General features: G+C 52.9%; 1 protein-coding gene across 1 annotated transcript; it reads left to right on the top strand.

Moving 5' to 3' along the window:
• Positions 1–1,634: 1,634 nt before the first annotated feature.
• NIBAN3 (niban apoptosis regulator 3) lies at positions 1,635–17,993 on the top strand (the record flags this gene model as incomplete). The annotated part of the gene is made up of 15 exons (XM_080815724.1): positions 1,635–1,689; positions 3,702–3,832; positions 6,642–6,767; positions 7,316–7,430; positions 8,447–8,614; positions 9,170–9,285; positions 9,358–9,462; positions 9,692–9,854; positions 10,463–10,653; positions 11,546–11,704; positions 12,753–12,869; positions 12,955–13,062; positions 13,889–14,000; positions 15,219–15,302; positions 16,702–17,993. The coding sequence occupies 15 exons, from the start codon at positions 1,635–1,637 to the stop codon at positions 16,806–16,808; spliced, it is 1,857 nt and encodes a 618-aa protein (XP_080671850.1). The 3' UTR covers positions 16,809–17,993.
• Between the last annotated feature and the right edge of the window lie 931 nt (positions 17,994–18,924).

Below are 18,924 nucleotides of genomic sequence, written 5' to 3'. Positions count from 1 at the left end.
TAGCAGGTGGCCGTGCCCCCAGTGTTTCAGGCAGAAGCCAGGATGGGGGGTGCCAAGAAGCAGAGGGATGTGATGAGAGGGATGGGGACCCCACGTGGGGGTCCTTTGGGGCGTGTCACCTCTCCACTCCTCTCCCTATAGCCGCAGCTCTCCCTGCCCCTCACTCACCTTCCCACCTTGTGTTCTACTGGAACCTGTCAAACACATTCCCACCTCAGGGCCTTTGTGTGTGCTCTGCCCACTACCCAGTATTCTTTTCTCCAGCTTTGTGTACAGTGTGGGCCCTCACTTGCTTTAGGTCACCGTGCAACATCTCCTCCCCGATCCTTCTCCACCCCTAGTACTTTCTACCTCTTCCATCTCTATTTTCCTTCCTTACTTTGTCGTTATCTGACATTTTTGTTGGTGTGCCAACTGACGGTTCATGGGGGCTGGAGCCATGGTCTCTGTTGCCCACTTCTGCATCCCTGGCACACAGTTCAAGGATGACACTGGGGCTGGCAAGAAGTGATGTTTGTTGAGAGGAGAAATGAATCCTGGGGCACGGGTGAGGATTACAGTCAGATGTTCCTGGTGGTTTAAGCAAAATGGAGGGTTAGCTCTTTCTCTGGAGGGAGGCCACCCAGGGTTGGAGCAATGTCATGAACTCTTCAGGGACCCCTGCTCCTAAATCATAGTTGTGCCACTGTCACTATGTGGGGTTCACCTCGTGGTCCAAGGTGGACTGCATATGCTCCAGCCATCACATCCACCTTCAGGCCACTGGAAATCAATACTCCCCTCATTTGAAAGCCTGTGAGATTCCCATTTGATCATATTTTCAGCCTGGAGCACAGATTCTGCTCCTTCCCTCCCTCCCTTCGCCAGACTGAGGGCTGCTCTCTGCCAGGTGCTGGAAAAACAGATGAAGGGGTAGGGAGGTCCAACTAGCCTGACCCAGTCCAGTGCTATGTGCATTGGTGGAGGACAGGCTGACGAGACAGGAACACAAGGGACGCATTGCACCAGTCCATGGTACACCAACAGCCGCCCACGCTCTTCCCTAGCCCCAGCACAGATCCCAGGAACCGGGGGTGTCTGTCCAGCTCTGCCTCCCCAGTCTGGGGTTGCTGGGGACTGCTGGGTCAGTGCTGGGTCCTCTCAGAACCCAGCATCACCCACTGGGGGGAGGCACAATGGAAGTGGGCACCAGGATTTAGACACCCTTTCCCTGCCCACCCTCCTTCCCTGCCCCACACACCTGACAACTGCTGTTTGTCCTGCCTGGTGTGGGCCCTGCATCCCTCCTCCAAAGCTAGGATTCTAGGCTTCCGTACCCCCAACCCACCCCTGGGGCTGCCCCAGCAGCTCCTGCAGAAACCAGCAGTTCGGAAGGCCTTGGCCCCAGGGGAACCAGGAGGACACAGGTGCAGGGTGGGGCAGGGTAGGGGTAGGGCGGGGATTCCCTCCCACCCCCGACACATTTCACACAGTGGCCATGCTCTGGCTTCCCAGGCAGCTGGTCTCAGCAGCATCCAAGCCCCTCACTGGCTGCCCTGCTCCCAGGGTACCCCTGAACCCAGAAACCTGGGGGTTGTGGGAGGGGAGGGAGTGTCGGCTTTGCTCCCGAGGGAGAACCTAGAAACGGCAGCAGGATGGGTGGGCGGCCCTCGAGCCCCCTGGACAAGCGGCAGCAGCAGCACTTGAGGGGTGAGCCGGAATGGGGTAGGGTGGGAGTGGGGTGGGTGGGGGTCAGGGCTAAGGTTGCCCTACTTATGTAAATTCCAGATATGGGATGAGTATTTTTGTTTTGTATAAGTATGTCCCAAATTTTGCATGGGAGCATACTTATGCTAAAGAATGATACCTAATTTATCTGGAATTCAAATTTAATTGACGACCTATATATTTTTTAAAGATTTTATTTATTTATTTGACAGAGATCACAAGTAGGCAGAGAGGCGGACAGGGCTGGGGGAAGCAGGGTCCATGCCAAGCAGGGAGCCCGATGTGGGGCTCAATCCCAGGACCCCGAGATCATGACCTGAGCTGAAGGCAGAGGCTTAACCCACTGAGCCACCCAGGCACCCCAATGACCTATATTTTTATTTGGTAAATCTGGTAACCTTATTCAGGATGAGGACAAGGGACCAGGTGAGAGGTGGCTCAGCCAGATCTCCTGGGATGGTTTTACTAGGTGGACAGGGACCAGCAGAGGGAAACAGGCTCAGATTCCGATTCAAGACTAAGAGTGGCTGGTGCCCTCACATGCTTGAGCACCTACAGTGTGCTGGGTGGTGAGGACACAGTGGGGTTAAGAATGGTTTCGCCCCTCCTGGGTTCATGACCTAGACCAGGAAAGAGGATCAAGTTACAATTACAAGAATGGCAGTTGACTGATAAGCATTGTGGGAAAACCCATAGGTTCTCCAAGGCTGGGGCAAGAAGAAGGGGTGGGTAACTGCCCACTGAGGAGCTGAGGGTCAAGCCAGGGCTGGAGGGTTGTGATGGAGTTCGTTGGTAGGAGATGTGGGAAGAGCATCCCAGGTAGGGGGAACAGCATGTGCACAGGCATGTGGTGTGTCTTGCAAGGACTCAGACCATGTAAGTTCACACCATAGCCCTGCCCTCACTCGCTGTGTGACCTTGGGTGAATGACTTCATCTCTCTAGGTCTCATTCTCTTATTTGTAAAGCAGAGATAGCAACAATGTCTATCTCATGGAACCATTGTAAGGATTCAGTAAGTTGCTCTTTGCTATGTTGGTTGTTTTTGTTTTTTTCCTATAGTGGCTGAAACAAGATAAAGATTTACTTCTCAGACAAACCATAAAAGACTCAATCTCAAGAAACAGACTGAGGGTTGCGGGGGGGAAGGGGGATGGGAGAGGGTGGTGGGGAAATGGACATTGGGGAGGGTATGTGCTATGATGAGTGCTGTGAAATGTGTAAACCAGACGATTCACAGACCTGTACCCCTGGGGATAAAAATACATTATATGTTTATTAAAATTAAAAAAAAAAAAAAAAAAAAAAAAGATTTACTTCTCTCGCCTATAGAAAAGTACAGTGGCAGGCAGCCTCATATAAGTTAGACTCCTGAACTCCTTCCACATCATGGTTCTACCACTCATGGCTTCTGTGCCTAAGGCCATCTCATAGCACATAATGACTGCTGAAGCTCCAGCCATTAGGTCCACATTCCAGGCAGCAGATATGGATTTGTTTTACATACAGCCAAGTGCACACATCTTAGGGGAAGAGCTTGAAGGACTTTAACACTTGTGCGATCACTTCCTAGATCAAGATGCAGAAAGTTCCCTGGTGCTGGGGTGAGGCTTTAAAAATATTCAGAAACTCTCCCCAGGGAAAGAAGGGCCAGAGGAAACTGGGGTGGAATGGATCTGTTCATTATCTCGATCGTGGTGATGGTTTCTAGGGTGTGTAAAGGTGTCAAATTTCATCAGAGCATATGCTTTATGTAATTAAAGTTTATTGTGCATCAGTTATAAATTAAGCCTGAGTCACTCAATTCCCCCGCCCCTGACCCCCACGTGGCTACATGCAGTCTGTGGATGGTGAGTGGAATCTGGAGCACATCTTGTTGGGCAGCTTTGGGGCAAGGGCAGGAGCTCACCAGTGGCTTCTCTGCCTGTTCTGCCCTCCCCAGGCAGGTCTTTGGGGGTCTGATTCTATCACCTTACCGTGCCCTTGTCACTGCAGGCCAGGTGGACACCCTGCTGAGGAACTTCCTGCCCTGCTACCGGGAGCAGCTGGCAGCCTCTGTCCTGCGACAGATCTCCCGTGAGCTGGGGCCCAGGGAGCCAGCCGGATGTCAGCTGATGCGCAGTAAAGTGGGTGCCGCAAAGGGAGGTGTTGCTAAGGGAGGGAGGCGGGAGTTGGGGGGGCTTTGGTTCAGTTGCGGGCCCTCCTTCCTTCCACCTTTACCCTATAGGAGACACCAAGACTTAGGGAGACTGTTAAAAATTCATTCTTTGAACAAACATTCACTGGGCACCTACAGCAGACCGTGCCCTGGGCTAGATATATGGGGGGGGGTGCACAGCATTGGTGGAGGAAGGATCCTGCTTTGCACTGACCCCCCCCCCAAGGTTCACAGTCTGACTGGGGGAGAAATGAGCAAACAAGTTAGCATGTCATGGTACAGGAGGACTTCTGATAGGTGCTCTGAAGACAAGATGAAAGGCAGTGTGGAGGGGCGGGGAGTTGGGGTGCAGGGAGGGCTTCTCTGAGCTGAGATGTAAAGGATGAGAAGGAACCAGATCTGGAAGCCAGAGTGGGAAGGGAATTCGAGGCAGGCGGCATAGTCCATGCAAAAGCTCTCAAGGTGGAAAAGGCTTGCCTTGTCGATGGGGCGTGAAGCCTGCCCGCCTGTTGGACCCTCAAGCCTTTGCACACATGGTACCCTCTGCCCAGGGCACTCTTCCTGGTGTTCCTCCTGCTCCAGCCACGCTTCTTCCAAGAAGCCTTCCTCGATCACCACAGCCCCTTCCTGGGTTGGGTGCTTCCTCTGGGATCCCCATCCTGATGTTTTCCAGGGAAGCCTTGGGTCACACATCTGCCTCCCTCCCTCGTCTGCCCTGTGAGGGCGGGGGCCATATCCCTTGTGCCCACATGATGACTGCGCATAAGAGGAGGTCAAGAAGAGTTTGCCAATGGAACTTAAGACTGTGGAGGGACGCCTGGGTGGCTCAGTGGGTTGAGCCTCTGCCTTCGGCTTGGGTCATGATCTCAGGGTCCTGGGATCGAGCCCTGCGTCGGGCTCTCTGCTCAGCAAGGAGCCTGCTTCTGCTTCTCTCTCTCTGCCTGCCTCTCTGCCCACTTGTGATCTCTCTGTCAAATAAAATAAATCTAAAAAAAAAAAAAAAAAAAGACTGCGGAGCTGCCCAGTCCAGCTCCAGATGTCTCCTGAGCCAACGGGTGGCTCCACATGCCCTGTACCACTCCCCCAGTCCTTGCCAGCCTGTGAAATGAGTCTTCAACCAGAGAAGAAACTGAGGCACAGAGAGGTGAGGTGACCTGCCTGAGGTCACCCTGTCAGGAAGAGGCGAGGCGTGATTTGAACCTGGAGTCCATGCTAGTTATTGGGTCCCTGCCCTAATCAAGGGCTCTGAGTTTTCCCATCTTTCTCAGATGCCTTTTACCCAGTTGCACCCACCCTGGGCTGGAGGCTCCCCAGCCCTGTGGACACAGAGCCTTCTCTCACCTGGGGCTCTCCCTGTCCTGCTTGGGGCATCACAGGACTCCAGGTGTCATCCCCACCTGCACCTCTTGCCACCTGTAGGTTCTGGCCACCGGGCCCAGGGAACCACTGACACTGGGGTTCAAGCAGTGTGGGGGGATTTCCCCTTGCTTCAGTTTGAACATTTTATAATACACTTATTTTATACATCATTTCTATAACAATTTTTTAAGGATTTTTTTTTAAGTTTTTAAATTTTTTTTATTTGAGAAAGAGAGGGAGAGATGGCGAGAGAGGGGGAGGGAGAGAAAGAGAGAGAAAACAAGTGGGAAGAAGCAGGCTCTCTGCCCAGCAGAGAGCCTGATGTGGGGCTCGATCCCAGGACCCTGGGATCATGATCTGAGCCAAAAGCAGATGCTTAACAGGCTGAGCCACCCAGGCACCCCTCTATAACAATGTTTTAATGACATTATTATGAAAAATCTCAGACCTCTAAGAAAGTTTGGAGAACCATTCAACAAACACCTGAGTTTCTACCACCCCATCAAAGAATGAAAATATCACAAATGCAGTTAATTTATTCATTGAATATTTATTGGGCACCATCTGTGCCCTGGGCCTTGCTCTGGGACCCAGTGATGAAACAAAACACACGCAATTCAGGTGACCAGGTAGTGAGAAGAGCAACAAAGATAATAAAAACAAAGTGATGTCCCACCCTGCCCAAGGGAGGGGTCTGTGGACAGAGGACTTGCTGTCTCACACGAAGGCCAACTACACCTGCTCCGTGACCCAGCAATCCCTCTTGTATTAATTAGCTAATGCCACATAACAACATGTCACATTGTCAGCGGCTGGAAACAACCCACGTGTGTTATCTTACAGTTGCTGTGGGTCAGGAATCTAGACAGCCTCCTGAGTTCTTTCTTTTAGGGTCTCTCACAGGCTGCAATCAAGATGTTGGCGGGTGGGGGGCGCCTGGGTGGCTCAGTGGGTTAAGCCTCTGCCTTCAGCTCAGGTCATGATCTCAGGGTCCTAGGATCAAACCCCACATAGGGCTCTCTGCTCAGCAGGGAGCCTGCTTCCCCCACCCCCGCCTGCCTCTCTGCCTACTTGTGATCTCTCTCCCTGTCAAATAAAAAAAAAAAAAAAAGATGTTGGCCAGGGGCTGGGGTCTCATCCGAGGCTCAAGTGGGGAGTGGCCTGCTTCCGAGTGATGAGGGGATGACAAAGCGTCTGCCTCCCAGGGCTGTGGGAGGGAATGAAGTCAGTTTGTATTTGGAAGTGTCCCAAACAAGTGCATGGTCTTAGCACGTGAGGAAGAAGAGCGGTGCGATAACATCAGTGCCCGAGTCCTGTACTTGGTGGCGCCTGGGATGGGTGGAGGGTGTTTTCTAGGTGATCTGGATGTGGGGACACTGATCTGGGCCCCCGACATCCACTGGTCCCTCCTCCTGCAGAAGCTTCCCCGAGTCCGTGAGCACCGAGGGCCTCTGACCCAGCTTGGGGGCCATCCGCCTCGGTGGCAGCCGATCTTCTGTGTCCTGCGTGGGGACGGTCGCCTGGAGTGGTTCAGCCACAGGGAGGTAAGCAAGTGGCCCTTGTCCCTTTCATTCTAGCCTCACTATCCCACTCCCCTTAGCAGCTCCCAATGTGGTCCCCTTTCCTTTCTTCAGTCACCTAGTATGAATTGAGGGTCCCTGTGAGATTGGCCTGGGAGGGGTGGCCATCTCTTGCTGGGCCGGGGAGGTAAACTGAGGTCCAGGCCAGGAATAGGGATTTACTCATGGTCATCAGCAGAGCTGAGGTTGAAACTGGGAGAGTCCTTTGTGCATCACATCTGCTGGGGAATTCAAGTCACTTGTGCCCCTGGGACTCAGTTTCCACCTCTGTGAAATGGGATGATGGTGGTCTAGGCCACATGGGGCTGTGAGGAGTCAATGAGATAATCCTCATACAATATTTGGGACTAGCCTAGCACACAGTGGGTGCTGGTGCTTGACTACGGAGAGGGAGGGAGAGGGTGTGGAGGACTTCCCTAGCTAACCCTAAGCCTTCTCCTGATCCCACAGTTGGGACGTGGAAGGCACAGTTAGGACCTGTCCCAAGCTGGTTCTCTGGATGCCTTTCATAGGAATATGAAAATGGGGGCCATCCCCTGGGTTCCACAACCTTGACAGGGTATACCGTCCTGACTTCCCAGCATGAATATCTCCACCTATTGGACACTCTCTGCCCAGTCTCTTCAGGTAAGTTTCCTGGGTCCTCAAGGCAGATTTCTTTACCTTAGAATTGTTGACAGTTGGGGCCAAATCATTCTTTGCGGGGGGGGGGCACCCTGTGCATTGTACCATGTTGAACAGCATCCCTGGACTCCACCCACTTGATGCCAGTAGCATTCCCCTCCCCCCACCATGAGAGGTATGACAATCAAAGATATCTCCAGACATTATCAGGTGTCCCCTTGAGGCAGCATTGTCTTTGGCTGAACACCCCAGCTCTAGCAAGCAAAATATCCACTCTCATCAGAGAGAGAAGGAGACTTAGAACATTGGACAAGAATCCAAGTAGCAAAGGTAAAACGGTAAAACCTAGTGTCAGTGAGCATGTGGGGAGATGAGCATGTGGGGAGATGGGCACTGGTGGGTGGGCTAAAGTTGAAGGGCTGGGGTGACCAGGGATTTATACCTTCTGGATTATTCCATCTTACTGTGGTCCCATGTATCACCCTGGATATCAGAACCAAACACTGAAGATTTAGGACACCCCAAATTAAGTAACCAAAAAGAAATTCACTCATTTTGCCCCCCACAGTCCTCTCAATATCTCATTGGTATCACTTTTAAGCCCATTTTACAGGCAAGAAACCCAAGTTTCAGACAGAAACTGCACCCTACACATAGAGCGAGCAAATGATTTGGCCAGGTTTGAATCTGGACCTGGCTGAGACCCAGGGGCAAGCCGGGCTCAAATCACATGCCAGCTCAGCTCAATTAGCGGTGGTTGCCCAGGCCTCTGGGTTAAGGAGGATACTGAGGCTGGGAAACAATGCTGAGATGGATTGCTGATGTCTGTCGTGGGCCTGCCTCCGCCTGGGACTGAGCAAGAATAAGGAGAGTGCAGTTATGATGGCATGGCTCATCCTTACTGAGCAACTGCACAAACCCGTGGCTCCTCTCAGCCCGTCATGGGTGTTTTCTTCTAGTGAATGAATGATTGTAGAGTGAATGCATGAATGAAGACAATCTCCTCTGCCCACTTGCAGGAGAGCATACACAGGAAGAATCTGACCCCCTCCTGGAAATGCCAGTGAACTTCCCCCTGTTCCTCCAGCACCCCTTCCGCCGGCATCTGTGTTTCTCTGCAGCCACGGGAGAAGCACAGCGAGCCTGGAGGCTAGCCCTCCAGGGTGGCATCCGGCTTCGTGGCACAGGTGGGTCCTGGGAAAGGCCAGGCAGCAATCCATCAGGAGCTCTGCCCCTGCTGGCTATGGGGTCACCTCGAAGCTTCTAGTTTCCTTATGAAATGGATTGTGGGGGGAGAGACAGAAGAGCAACAACAGGCAGTTACAAGCAACCAGGGCTGCGATGGGGACACAGCCCTGCGGCAGCTTAGCCTGGGAGATCAGGGAGGGCTACACGGAGGAGGGGAGGAAGGGATGTCAAGGCTGGGGTCTGACAAGGATAAGGGGCCAGCCGGGTGAAGAAGGGAACAGGACCAACACATATGTTGAGCAGGTCGTTGAGTGCACAAATGTACCTTTGTGGAGGGGTAGTGGGGGATGGCGGTGCAGCCTGGGCTGGTGATGGTCCTGGGGCACCGTGTTCCCTGCAAATGGCACTGCTCAAGCAAAGGTCTGGAGGTGATGAGCCTTGGGCGTTCTGGGACCCGGTGAGGAGGTGGAGGGCTTCCTTCCCGGGCGATGGGGAGCCAGGCTGAGGCGAGAGCAGAGGAGGAGTGGGCTGGCCCTGAGGCGCTGCCCCCTCAGTCCTGCAGCGAAGTCAGGCCCCTGCCGCCCGTGCCTTCCTGGACGCCGTAAGACTCTATCGGCAGCACCAAGGCCATTTTGGCGACGACGACGTGACCCTGGGCTCGGACGCTGAGGTCAGTGCCGAGCAAGGCCATCCCCGGGAGCCCCTAGGCCCGCCGCGGCGCTCACGGTCCCCTCTCCCGCAGGTGCTGACCGGGGTGCTGATGCGGGAGCTGCTGCCGGCGCTGCGAGCCCAGACCCTGCCCGGCCTGCGGGGGGCCAGGCGCAACCGTGCCTGGGCCTGGACCGAGGTAGGCGCGGGATCGCGGAGGCGGGGCTGGGACACGCGGGGGGGTCGCGGAGGCGGATGGGGGGCCCGACCCGGGGGCCCATCTTCCCCCTCCTCTCGTCTGTCCCCTAAACTCTTCCCGCGTCTCTCTGCGTCTCCGTCTCGGTCTCTCTGTTCTCGCACCCCCGCCCCATCACGGCTCCCTCCTGCGCCTCTGGCCCGTGTGGGGTCCCCTCGGCCGGGCCGGGCAGCTCCTAGACGCAGTGCACGCCGCCGTCCTTGCCGAGGCCTCCGCTGGGCTCCGCGCCTTCCAACCGGAAAAGGACGAGCTCCTCGCGGTCCTGGAGAAAACCATCCGGCCCGACGTGGACCAGATATTGCGGCAGCGGGAGCGCTTGGCGGGGAGACTGCGGGGTGAGGCCTGGGGGCAGGGACTTGCAGGGAGGGGCGGGGCCGGGAGCCTGAGAGGTGGAAGGGGAGCCGGGTGGGTGTAAGAGTGGGTGTAAGGGGTGGGGCCGAGAATTCGGACCCCAGACCCAGCAGGGCAGGGTGGGGTGGGAGGAGGGGTGGGAGAAAGTGTGAGCATAAGGGACTAGGTGTCGGCGAGAGTCTGGGAGTGGCCGAGGCTCCGAGATGCGAGAGAAGGGCGGGGTCAAGAGGGAGGTCCGGGCGTGGAAAGGCGTTGGGTTAGGGATGGAGCGAGAGACACCCAGTCGGGAGACTGGTGGAGGCACAGGCAGTGGCCAACCTGACTCGGGATATCCCGGTCAGATGGCGGAGGTTCCCACTCCGCTCAGTAACCAAGAGAACTGGCTTGGAATCCGGGCTCTGCCTCTGGGCCGGGGACTTTGCGCTGACTGCTGCCATACTCCAAGCCTCGGTTTTCTCCTGTATAAAATGGTGGAAGAGGGTGCTCTGAGTCTGAGCTCTTGTCCTCCTCCTTGTGCTGAGGCCTGGCCGCCTCCAAGCCCTTTGCCGAGCACTTTGTGGAGGAGACCCAGGCTAGTGTCCTCCACTCCCAGTCGAGGTCCAGCGCCCCCTGGAGTCGTGCCTGCACGGAAAGGTGGACACACAGCTGTCCCTGGTCACGCAGAAGCTGCTGAGCACCATGGAAGCCGTGCTCTCGGCAGTGCAGACCCTCCTAGCTCAGGGCATGGACCGCCTGTCTCGCCATCTGCGTGGGAGCTCCTCTGGCACGCAGCTGCGCAAGGAGGTGAGCTCCTCTGTGTGTGTGTGTGTGTGTGTGTGTTTTCATCCAATGGACAGTGTATTGGCTTTACAGAAGAGTTGTGTGAACTCTTTCCGCTTTCTGTTTGAAAACCTCTTTTGAAAACCTTTTCTTAACTTTGTTGTAGGCTGCTTTTTACTTATTGTAGACCACTATGCTATGGTCATTGGGGCTACAGTTTAAAACATGGTTGGAGAGAGGAGTAAAATGACAAGAGTAGCATTTTAGCAACATAAGTCTGGAGTCACCTACCTTCGGATTCCTCCTTTCCCCATTCCTTTGTTGTCAGAGGCCACCCCATCCCCTAAGCCAGTGAATTCTGCTCTATGCAGGTCACCTCAGTTTTTCTGATATTAAATGAAGACCAACTAAGTGCCAGGAAAACTTGAACTCATTAAGCTTCCATTTCATAATCATCCCCTCCAGGAACTTTCCCTGCTCCCTCTCTGCATCCGCAGCTATTTGTGCAGCCCTCCTCACAGATGGGTTTACACACCCCTGTAGTTGTTTGTCTATAGTTTATTTCCCCCAACTTCTCTGTGAGCTCCTTGAGGGCAAAGACCATATTGGATTACTCCGTTTCTGCAGCTGCAGAGCTCCCCAGCACAGAGAGGGCATCAGGTGGTGGGTATAGGCGTGACAAGGGCTGTGCCTATTTCCTCTCAGTCATGCCAGCACTGCATGTTATCCGTTTTTTCAGGTTTTACCATTTTATGTCCATCACACCACACCCGTTACTTTTATTATGCATTTTTTGGGTGGCTGAGGTGGGATGTGTTTTCATTTGCGTTTCTCCTACTATGAATTGGCTGTGAGATCCTTGGCCTTGCTTTTCCATTGACTGATGGTATTTTTCTCACTTGCCTGTGGAGCCCAGGTTTACTCATTTGGGGAGATGCCATGGGACCCAGAGCTGATGCAGACCTGCTACCGTGAGGCTGAGAGAAGCCAGGGGCGCCTGAGGCAGCTGGTGGTGCCGTTTGGCTTCTTTGGAACACGGAGCCTGATGTTTGGGGCCCAGGATCTTGCCCAGCAGGTGAGGGGGGAGTGGGAGGCTGAAGGAGGCGGGGGCAGCCGCGTCCACTGAACAGGTGCCAAGAATGTGCTGGGGAGACCATGATGACCAACAGACCTGGCCTCCCTCCCTGCGCTCCCATGTGGTGGGCAGAGTTGTGGTGGGAACACATGGGGTGTGTGGGAGCCCTGGGGAGGTGTGCAATTCATCTCCAGTGTTAGGAGGGCCTTCAGGAGGAGAGGACTTCTGAACTGAGGCAGCAGGGGAGAAAATGGGGATGGGCTGTGTCCTGGGTAGAAGGAATAGTGTGGATCAGCACTGGGAGGCGAGGGAGTCTATCTGCATTTGAGGAAAATGAAGCCATTTGGAGACATTGGGTTGTATGTTTCAACTGAGGGCAGAAAGGTAGGAGATATGCCAAAAAGGTGGGTGGGCCGATGGGTCAGGGACTTGAATATGGGGCTAAGGGTCCTGGCTCTGTCCTGAGGGCAGTGGGGAGCCCCAGCAGGTGTGTAAGCAGGGGAGGGGCATGACCAGATTCAAGATTTAGGAAGCCCTACCTGCTGTGGGGAAGAGGGGCTGTTGGGGGCAGGATTAGAGGAGGCAAGAAGGAGGCGTGAACCAGAATGGGTGCCATTGATGGAGAGAAGTGGGGTGCATTTGTAGGCCAAGGGAATGGGACCTGCTAATTGACCTGGTGGGTGAAGGAGACAAGGATTGAGAAGACCAAGCACTGCCTGGTACAGTCGTTCAATTTGTACACTGCACAAGAGCACTCAGCTAAAGAGGTGGAACTCTGACCAGCTCTCTGCTCCCCAGACTGAGCACCCTGGCACCATCCTCCAGAGGGGAGGGCACTTTCTGCTAGATTACACATAGGTTCCCACTGATTGCATGACTCCCAGGTCCTGAGTGGAGGGAGAAGCTGTTTCTTGAGACAAAAAGGAAGTTGGGGGAAAGCGGCAGATCAACTTAGTCTGGATGCCAAGAAGGGTTAGCCGGGTAGGCACAGGGCCCAAGAGGCCAGAGCGTGGGTTCCCAGGGGGCTTATGAGATGCTCTTTTCGCAGCTTATGGCTGATGCCGTGGCCACCTTCCTACAACTGGCAGACCAGTGTCTGACCACAGCCCTGGACTGCTCCCAGGCTGCCCAGCAGCTGGAGAAAGTCCGGGGGCGTGTGCTGAAGGTGAGGTCCACTGGGTGGGCATGGCTACTCCCATGGCCTGGGTACTCCGATGGCCCCTGGACCAGCTGCTGTGTATGTCCGGCAGAAGTTCCAGTCAGACAGTGGCTCAGTGCAGAGGAATTTTACCCGTGGGTGGCTGCTCTCCATCTTCTTGCCCTTTGTGTTGCGCCAGCTGGAGGGGAGCTGCACAGTGGTGAGTAAGAGGGCACGCATGCGCACATCCTAGAGGACAGCCAAGGGTCTCTGTCTTTCTGTAAAGCGGGCAGAGTGCTCTTTCCCTCAGAATCACTGTGACAATAAGAGACTCTTGTTCCCTAAGCCCTGTGGTTGGAATGTATGGCTCTTTGGGCTCCCACAATGCCCTCTGCTTCTCCCACGAGAGTGCTCAGCATCTGTCATTTGAGAGCTGGGGGGGGTGGGTGGGTGCATGCACCCAGGCATCGCATATCAGCAGGTGACATGGGCCTTAGGGAAGTGGGGAGGCAACGAGGGAATGTGTGTCTGTTGGGGGGTTTGCCGGATGGTCAGGGAGGCTCTCGCTGAGAACGACACTTGAGAAGCAGTGAACTGAGGGCATGAGCCATGTCCTGGGGAAGCATAGTCCAGACAGAAGGCACAGCAGGTGCAAAGACCCTGAGGTCAGCCAGTGTCTGGTGTGTGGGAGGAATAGTGAGGAGGCGTGCATGGCTGGAGCTTGGTGAGTGAGGGTGTGGGAAGGGGGTGAGAGAGAAGGTCACAGGGGCCTGGTCACACAGGGGCATCAGGGAGGGGTCTGCCTCAGTGGCTGACAAGATCCTCTTGCCAGGGAAGATGGGTGGGAGGGCTAGCGGAGATGCCTGCCCTATGCTCAGTAAGATGTGATGTGCTGTTTCATTGATCCCCACAACAATCTGAGGGCATATGGCTCAAGAAGTCCATTTTAGAAATGAGGAAATTTAATCCCAAGGCCCCCCCAGCTAAGCAGGGTCAAATTTGCTGCCCTCCCCTCCAGAATAGCCCCTCAGCCACCTCTGTTCCAGGAGCTGCTTGAGTTCGAAGGAGACGTCCTTGCTGTGGGTAGCCCGGCCCTGACCGTCAAGGGCATCTATAAAGACATTGTCCAGGGGTTCCTGCTGCAGAGGATTGATGGAGGTAAGCCCCATTCCTCTATGGCTCAAGGAAGCCTGGTGACCCCTGGCTGGGTATACCAGCCTCTACCACGTTCCCTATCACCTCTTACTTCCTGTCAATGCTAGCCCTTTGATGGAGGGTAGGACTGGGACAGATGGGGACAGGGCTGAGCGAGTCTTTGAGGGGCAGTGATGGAAGTTCCCTAAAGGGGCATTGGAACAAGGCTCTTAGGAGTGTGTAGGAGTTCTCAGGATGGGAGGAAGGAGGCAAAATTCAGAAACTGGGGGTAGACATTTATATTTATTCATTCAGCAACTCCCTGTTCCTTCCGGGCTGACATTGAAGCCCCCAGAGTTCTTGGATCTTCTGGGCTGGGCAGCAGCTCCAGAACCCTCTCTTCTCCTTCTTGCTTCATCAGTTTGTACATGAGCCTGTGCCTGAGACTGCAGAAACGTGCGCTGGGATTAGCCATTTGAGACTGAGGGAATGGCATGGCATCCACGTGGCTGATGCAGAGGGCATGAAGGAGAACGGAAAGAGAGGAGGCTGCCAGGGCAGGTGTGCAGGGCTTGAAATAACAGGTACAGGAGGTTAGGCTTTATTGAGCAGGCAATGGGGAGCCATGGAGGGTGTGTGAGCAGGGGGCAACAGTGACCAGACTGGAAGCAAAAGAGGAGGCTGAGGGCACAGTCCTAGAGGCAAAGGAGAGAATCAGGTAGCTCTCCCCTTTCTTGGGAGAAAGCCAAAGACAGCAGGTTTCTGGGAATCAGGAAATAAAGGTGAGGATGTCTTTGGTCCTTGGGCATCCAAACCAAAAAAACCCTAAGTTCCCTTAGAAAAGGGGCTTTTCTTTTTCTTTTGGAAAGGGGCATTTTCAATGGAGGAAAAGCTATTCTCTAATTGGGAGCGGGGGGTGGGGGATGGAAATCCAGAAACAGGTAACCTCAGAAAGTTTCTGACCTAGAGGTTTTACAGGTAGCGGTATTCCATCCTTAACTGACTTGTAATGTCTGCGTGGGATGCTCTGTTGGCAGGTGGGACTGGTAGGGGGCTCAGTGAAGGGGTGGGGATCGGCTAGCCTTGTCTGCTGTGGGCACAGGTACGGAGAGAGGCTTATTTGAACCACTTGTTTCAGATTCCTGGTTGAGATGTTTCCTCCCATCCTTTGCCCTCTTGTGACCTCTCTGAGGGAATGCATGGAATCCCCAGGTGGGTCCAAGGGCTTATCTCTCGCTTTAGAATTGAAAAAGGCCCTTGGTGCCAGTGACGTGTCCTGCACTCTGGATGGCTGCTCGGAGGCCCCATGGGACCAGACAGGAGTAGGTGAGGACCTCACAAGCTCTTGGGTCATGCCAGTGAATTGTTGGGGAGTAGAGGGGCTTGGCATGGGTTGGGAGGGATGGTTGTAAGTGTGGATTCCTGGATGGAACAACATATACCTTATCTCCTGACCCAGCCGGTTGGCCAAGCTCATGGAGTCTCTCCCAGCAGCTACCAGTTCTCAACACTGTGAGGGGAGACTGTGGTGATGGGAGCTGTGGGGCCACTGCAAGCAAGGGCTGTACTAGGTGATGGGTATAGGGAGCCAGGCTCAGGGCCAGGGCAGCCTGGCCTCCTGCTGCAGGATCCTACAGCGAACTCTTTGTTGGAGCAGTAAATGCATGTAGGGCTGAGGCTGACGCTGCTGGCAGGGCAGGGAGCCTCAGCTCCAGTTGTGAGATGGAAATGCATCATGGGGACTTCCCTGAGATGAGGCAGAAAACAACTGGTCCACCTAGAAGCAGACCTGTGGGCAGGACAGCTGTAACCTGGATGTTCAGAACCCAGGGCGGGTGCAGGATTCTGGAACAGCTCACAGCTCAGTCCCCTTGAGTGTTGCTTTTGAACCCACCCAGCTGAGTGCCCCCATACTTTTCACCCACAGAAACTCTGAGATAATGTGTGTTGTTTTTAGTTGCTAACTTTTGGGGTCATTTGTTACACAGCAATAGCTAACTGATACACTCATACAGTGCCGATCTGGGCTAGTCATAGTGATCATAGTCGCTCACTGTAGACAAACTGATGAGTATACACAAGTGTGGGGATAAATGGAGATTAAACCGTTTTCAAAAGACTTCTGGGGTCAGAATATTTGGGGATTCACGAGCGAGGATGAAGGATTGTGAACGGGCCCCTTAATCCATTTGACCTGAATGTAACCAATGATGGCCATTTTGCTTCTAGTCTTCCAACTAACTGTTAGTGCTACAGGGAATGACCTTGTACATACTTTCCAGGAATGTGCAGGTCTCTGTGTGAATCCCCCAGTGTGAAATCTCAGAGTTTTGAGCCGTTGTGTTTGGCATTTTAACAGCAGTTTCCAGAGCACTCTCTACCAGGTTGGTCCCACCTGGTGCCCCTCACCCATGTGCAGGTGGCCCATTTCCCCAGCAGCGCAGGCTACCAGCTGACTCAGGATTTCTCAGATCTTCTGAGTGAAGAATGGTGTCTTGGCATCATTTTTACAAGCATGTCTTGTTGGAGATCAGATTAAGATTGTTTAAGAACTATTTTAGCTTCTTTTCTGTGAAACTTTGGTCTTCTCCTTGACCCACGTATCTCCTGTGTGCTTGTCATTTTCTGCTCAGTTTCTTTTGCTAGGCTTCCATGTCCAGAGCATTTACTTTGTGGCAAGCATTTGATATGTTTTTGCCTCCTGATGATACTTTCTATTTTACAGATGAGGAAGCTGAGGCTCAGAGAGGAACTCGCCCTGGACAGCCAGGCTCTGGCACCAAGGTCCAGCCACTCTGCCCACTGCCTCCTCCCAGAACATTCTGCAGTTGAATCTTTGGCCACCTCGGTCCTTGTTCCCATTGGGTAAATGTCTACTAGCAGAATTTTGGAGTCAAGCATATGCACCATTTCAAGGCTTTTATAACCCTCATACCTCCACTTCATTCCTCTCCAGAAAAGCTGGCCTCTTTCTTACACTCCCATCAACAGCATTTTTGCATATTCTCCATATCCTTTCCAAACACTAGACAGTTTCATAAAAGAAAAAAGTCAATTTGAGACACATGCACACATTTTATTGTTTAGTTTGAATTTCATTCATGGTGGCACTGAACCTAAAAATATGTTTATTGGCCATTGTTATGTTTGTGCTTTTGTTTTGTGTGTGTGTGTGTGTGTGTGTGTGTGTGTGTGTGTGTGTTTAAGTGAATTGCCTGTTCATGACTTTTCCCTACTTTTCTCTTCAGGAGGTTTTATGTTTTTCTTATTGATCTCTAATAACTCTTTATATATTAAAGCTATGAATGCTTTGTTATACAGGTTACAGGCACTTTTATTCTCAACCTGCTGGGGACCTTTTGGGTTTGTTTATTTGCTCCAAATTTTAACTTGGTATCAAGTTTCCCAGCTGAGAGTGAAGCATTTGCTGACTTCCCTCTGCTTGCCAGAAGAGTCATCTGTCTCCTTGGGGTTTGGCAGCTTCTCCCTATCACAAGCCTTCCAGCTGCTTCCGGAGCAGATTCCGGAGGGATTTCCCCAGGGTGCTTCTCTGGTTCAGCTTTCAGAGGGGGATATGCGTGCTGCATGGAGATGGTTTCCTCCTGTTCTTCCCTGGAGTTTTCAGCCTCCCCAAAGAGAAAGATTTTCTTCACTTTTCCTGACTTTACCCTCCAACTCAAACTTCTGAGATACATTTGTGTTTCACAGCCATTGTACAGCTGGGTGGGTTTTTTTGTTTTTGTTTTAATTTTTAACCCAGAATGTGATGTTAATTCTGCAAAATTGGAACAACAAGAACTTGTCATCCTGCCCTCTTTGAGAAGATCGCTATTTGTGGGGCATCTGGGTGGCTCAATGGGTTAAGCCTCTGCCTTCAGCTCAGGTCATGATCTAAGTAAGGGTCCTGGGGTCAGCCCCGCATCAGGCTCTCTGCTCAGCAGGGAACCTGCTTCCCCACCCCTGCCTGCCTCTCTGCCTACTTGTGATCTCTGTCAAATAAATAAATAAAATCTTTAACCAACCAACCAAACAAACAAACAAATCACTATTTGCTTTTGGTTCCAAAAACTTTCAGTCTTTTCTCAGTTGATCAGGGTATGGGACGTGTCTTGTCACTCTGTTTTTCTCACTTAATATGAGTGATCTTTCCTTGTCAGGCCCATTGAGTGTAAAATTGTTTTTTTGCCATTTTGTTACAGAAAATTTCAAATATACCCCAAAAGCACACCCCTGTGTGCCCCAACTCGGATTCAGCAGTGACCAAGTGTGGCCAGATCCCTTTCCTCTACTCCCATCCCTCATCCCCTTAGTCAATCATGTAACTGTAAGGACCTATTTTATATTTTTATATATTTATATTTTAGCAAGAGGCTTTCATTGAGGTTAAACGAAACCCTGTTGTTTAACCCTTAAACTGTCCCTGCTCCCCTTCCCCCAGGGGATTCACTTAAAAACAAGTCCCAGAAACCAGCTCCTGGTAACAAAGCCCAGATACAAGGGTGGGTTAGGCCAGGTGGAGACATCCGATCAGTGGGGGGATGCATACTGTCTCCCTGGTTACCAAGGAGTATGGGCCCTGCCCTTTGGGAGCCTTTTGGGCACCAATCCTAATCAAGGTGTAATAGGCTGGTTCAAATGTCTACTAGGGTAAATTGTAATTCGATTGGTCACCTAGCGTCACTCTGGAGTTTCCTGTGTGTGTTACAATCTCATTGGTCACCTGTGCATGGCCAGGCCCGACCGCATGGCCTTTGCCCTCAAAAGCTAGTCTGTGAAACAGAGAAGGGTCGCCCTCTCTGTAAGAGGTGCGTCCCTGAACGTTCGGTTAGATTCTTGATGCATGGCGCAAAATAAAGCTTTGCTTGACCTTCGCTTTATATCAGTCTCGCTCCTTTAATCACGGACCCATTATTGGGGCATAACATAACCAGTACATTTTAGGGTGCGA

Source organism: Martes martes (assembly GCF_963455335.1).
Source record: "Martes martes genome assembly, chromosome: 1".
Lineage (NCBI taxonomy): Eukaryota > Metazoa > Chordata > Mammalia > Carnivora > Mustelidae > Martes > Martes martes.
The sequence above is the reverse complement of the archived record's forward strand: the minus strand, read 5'-3'. Positions and strand labels throughout refer to the sequence as shown.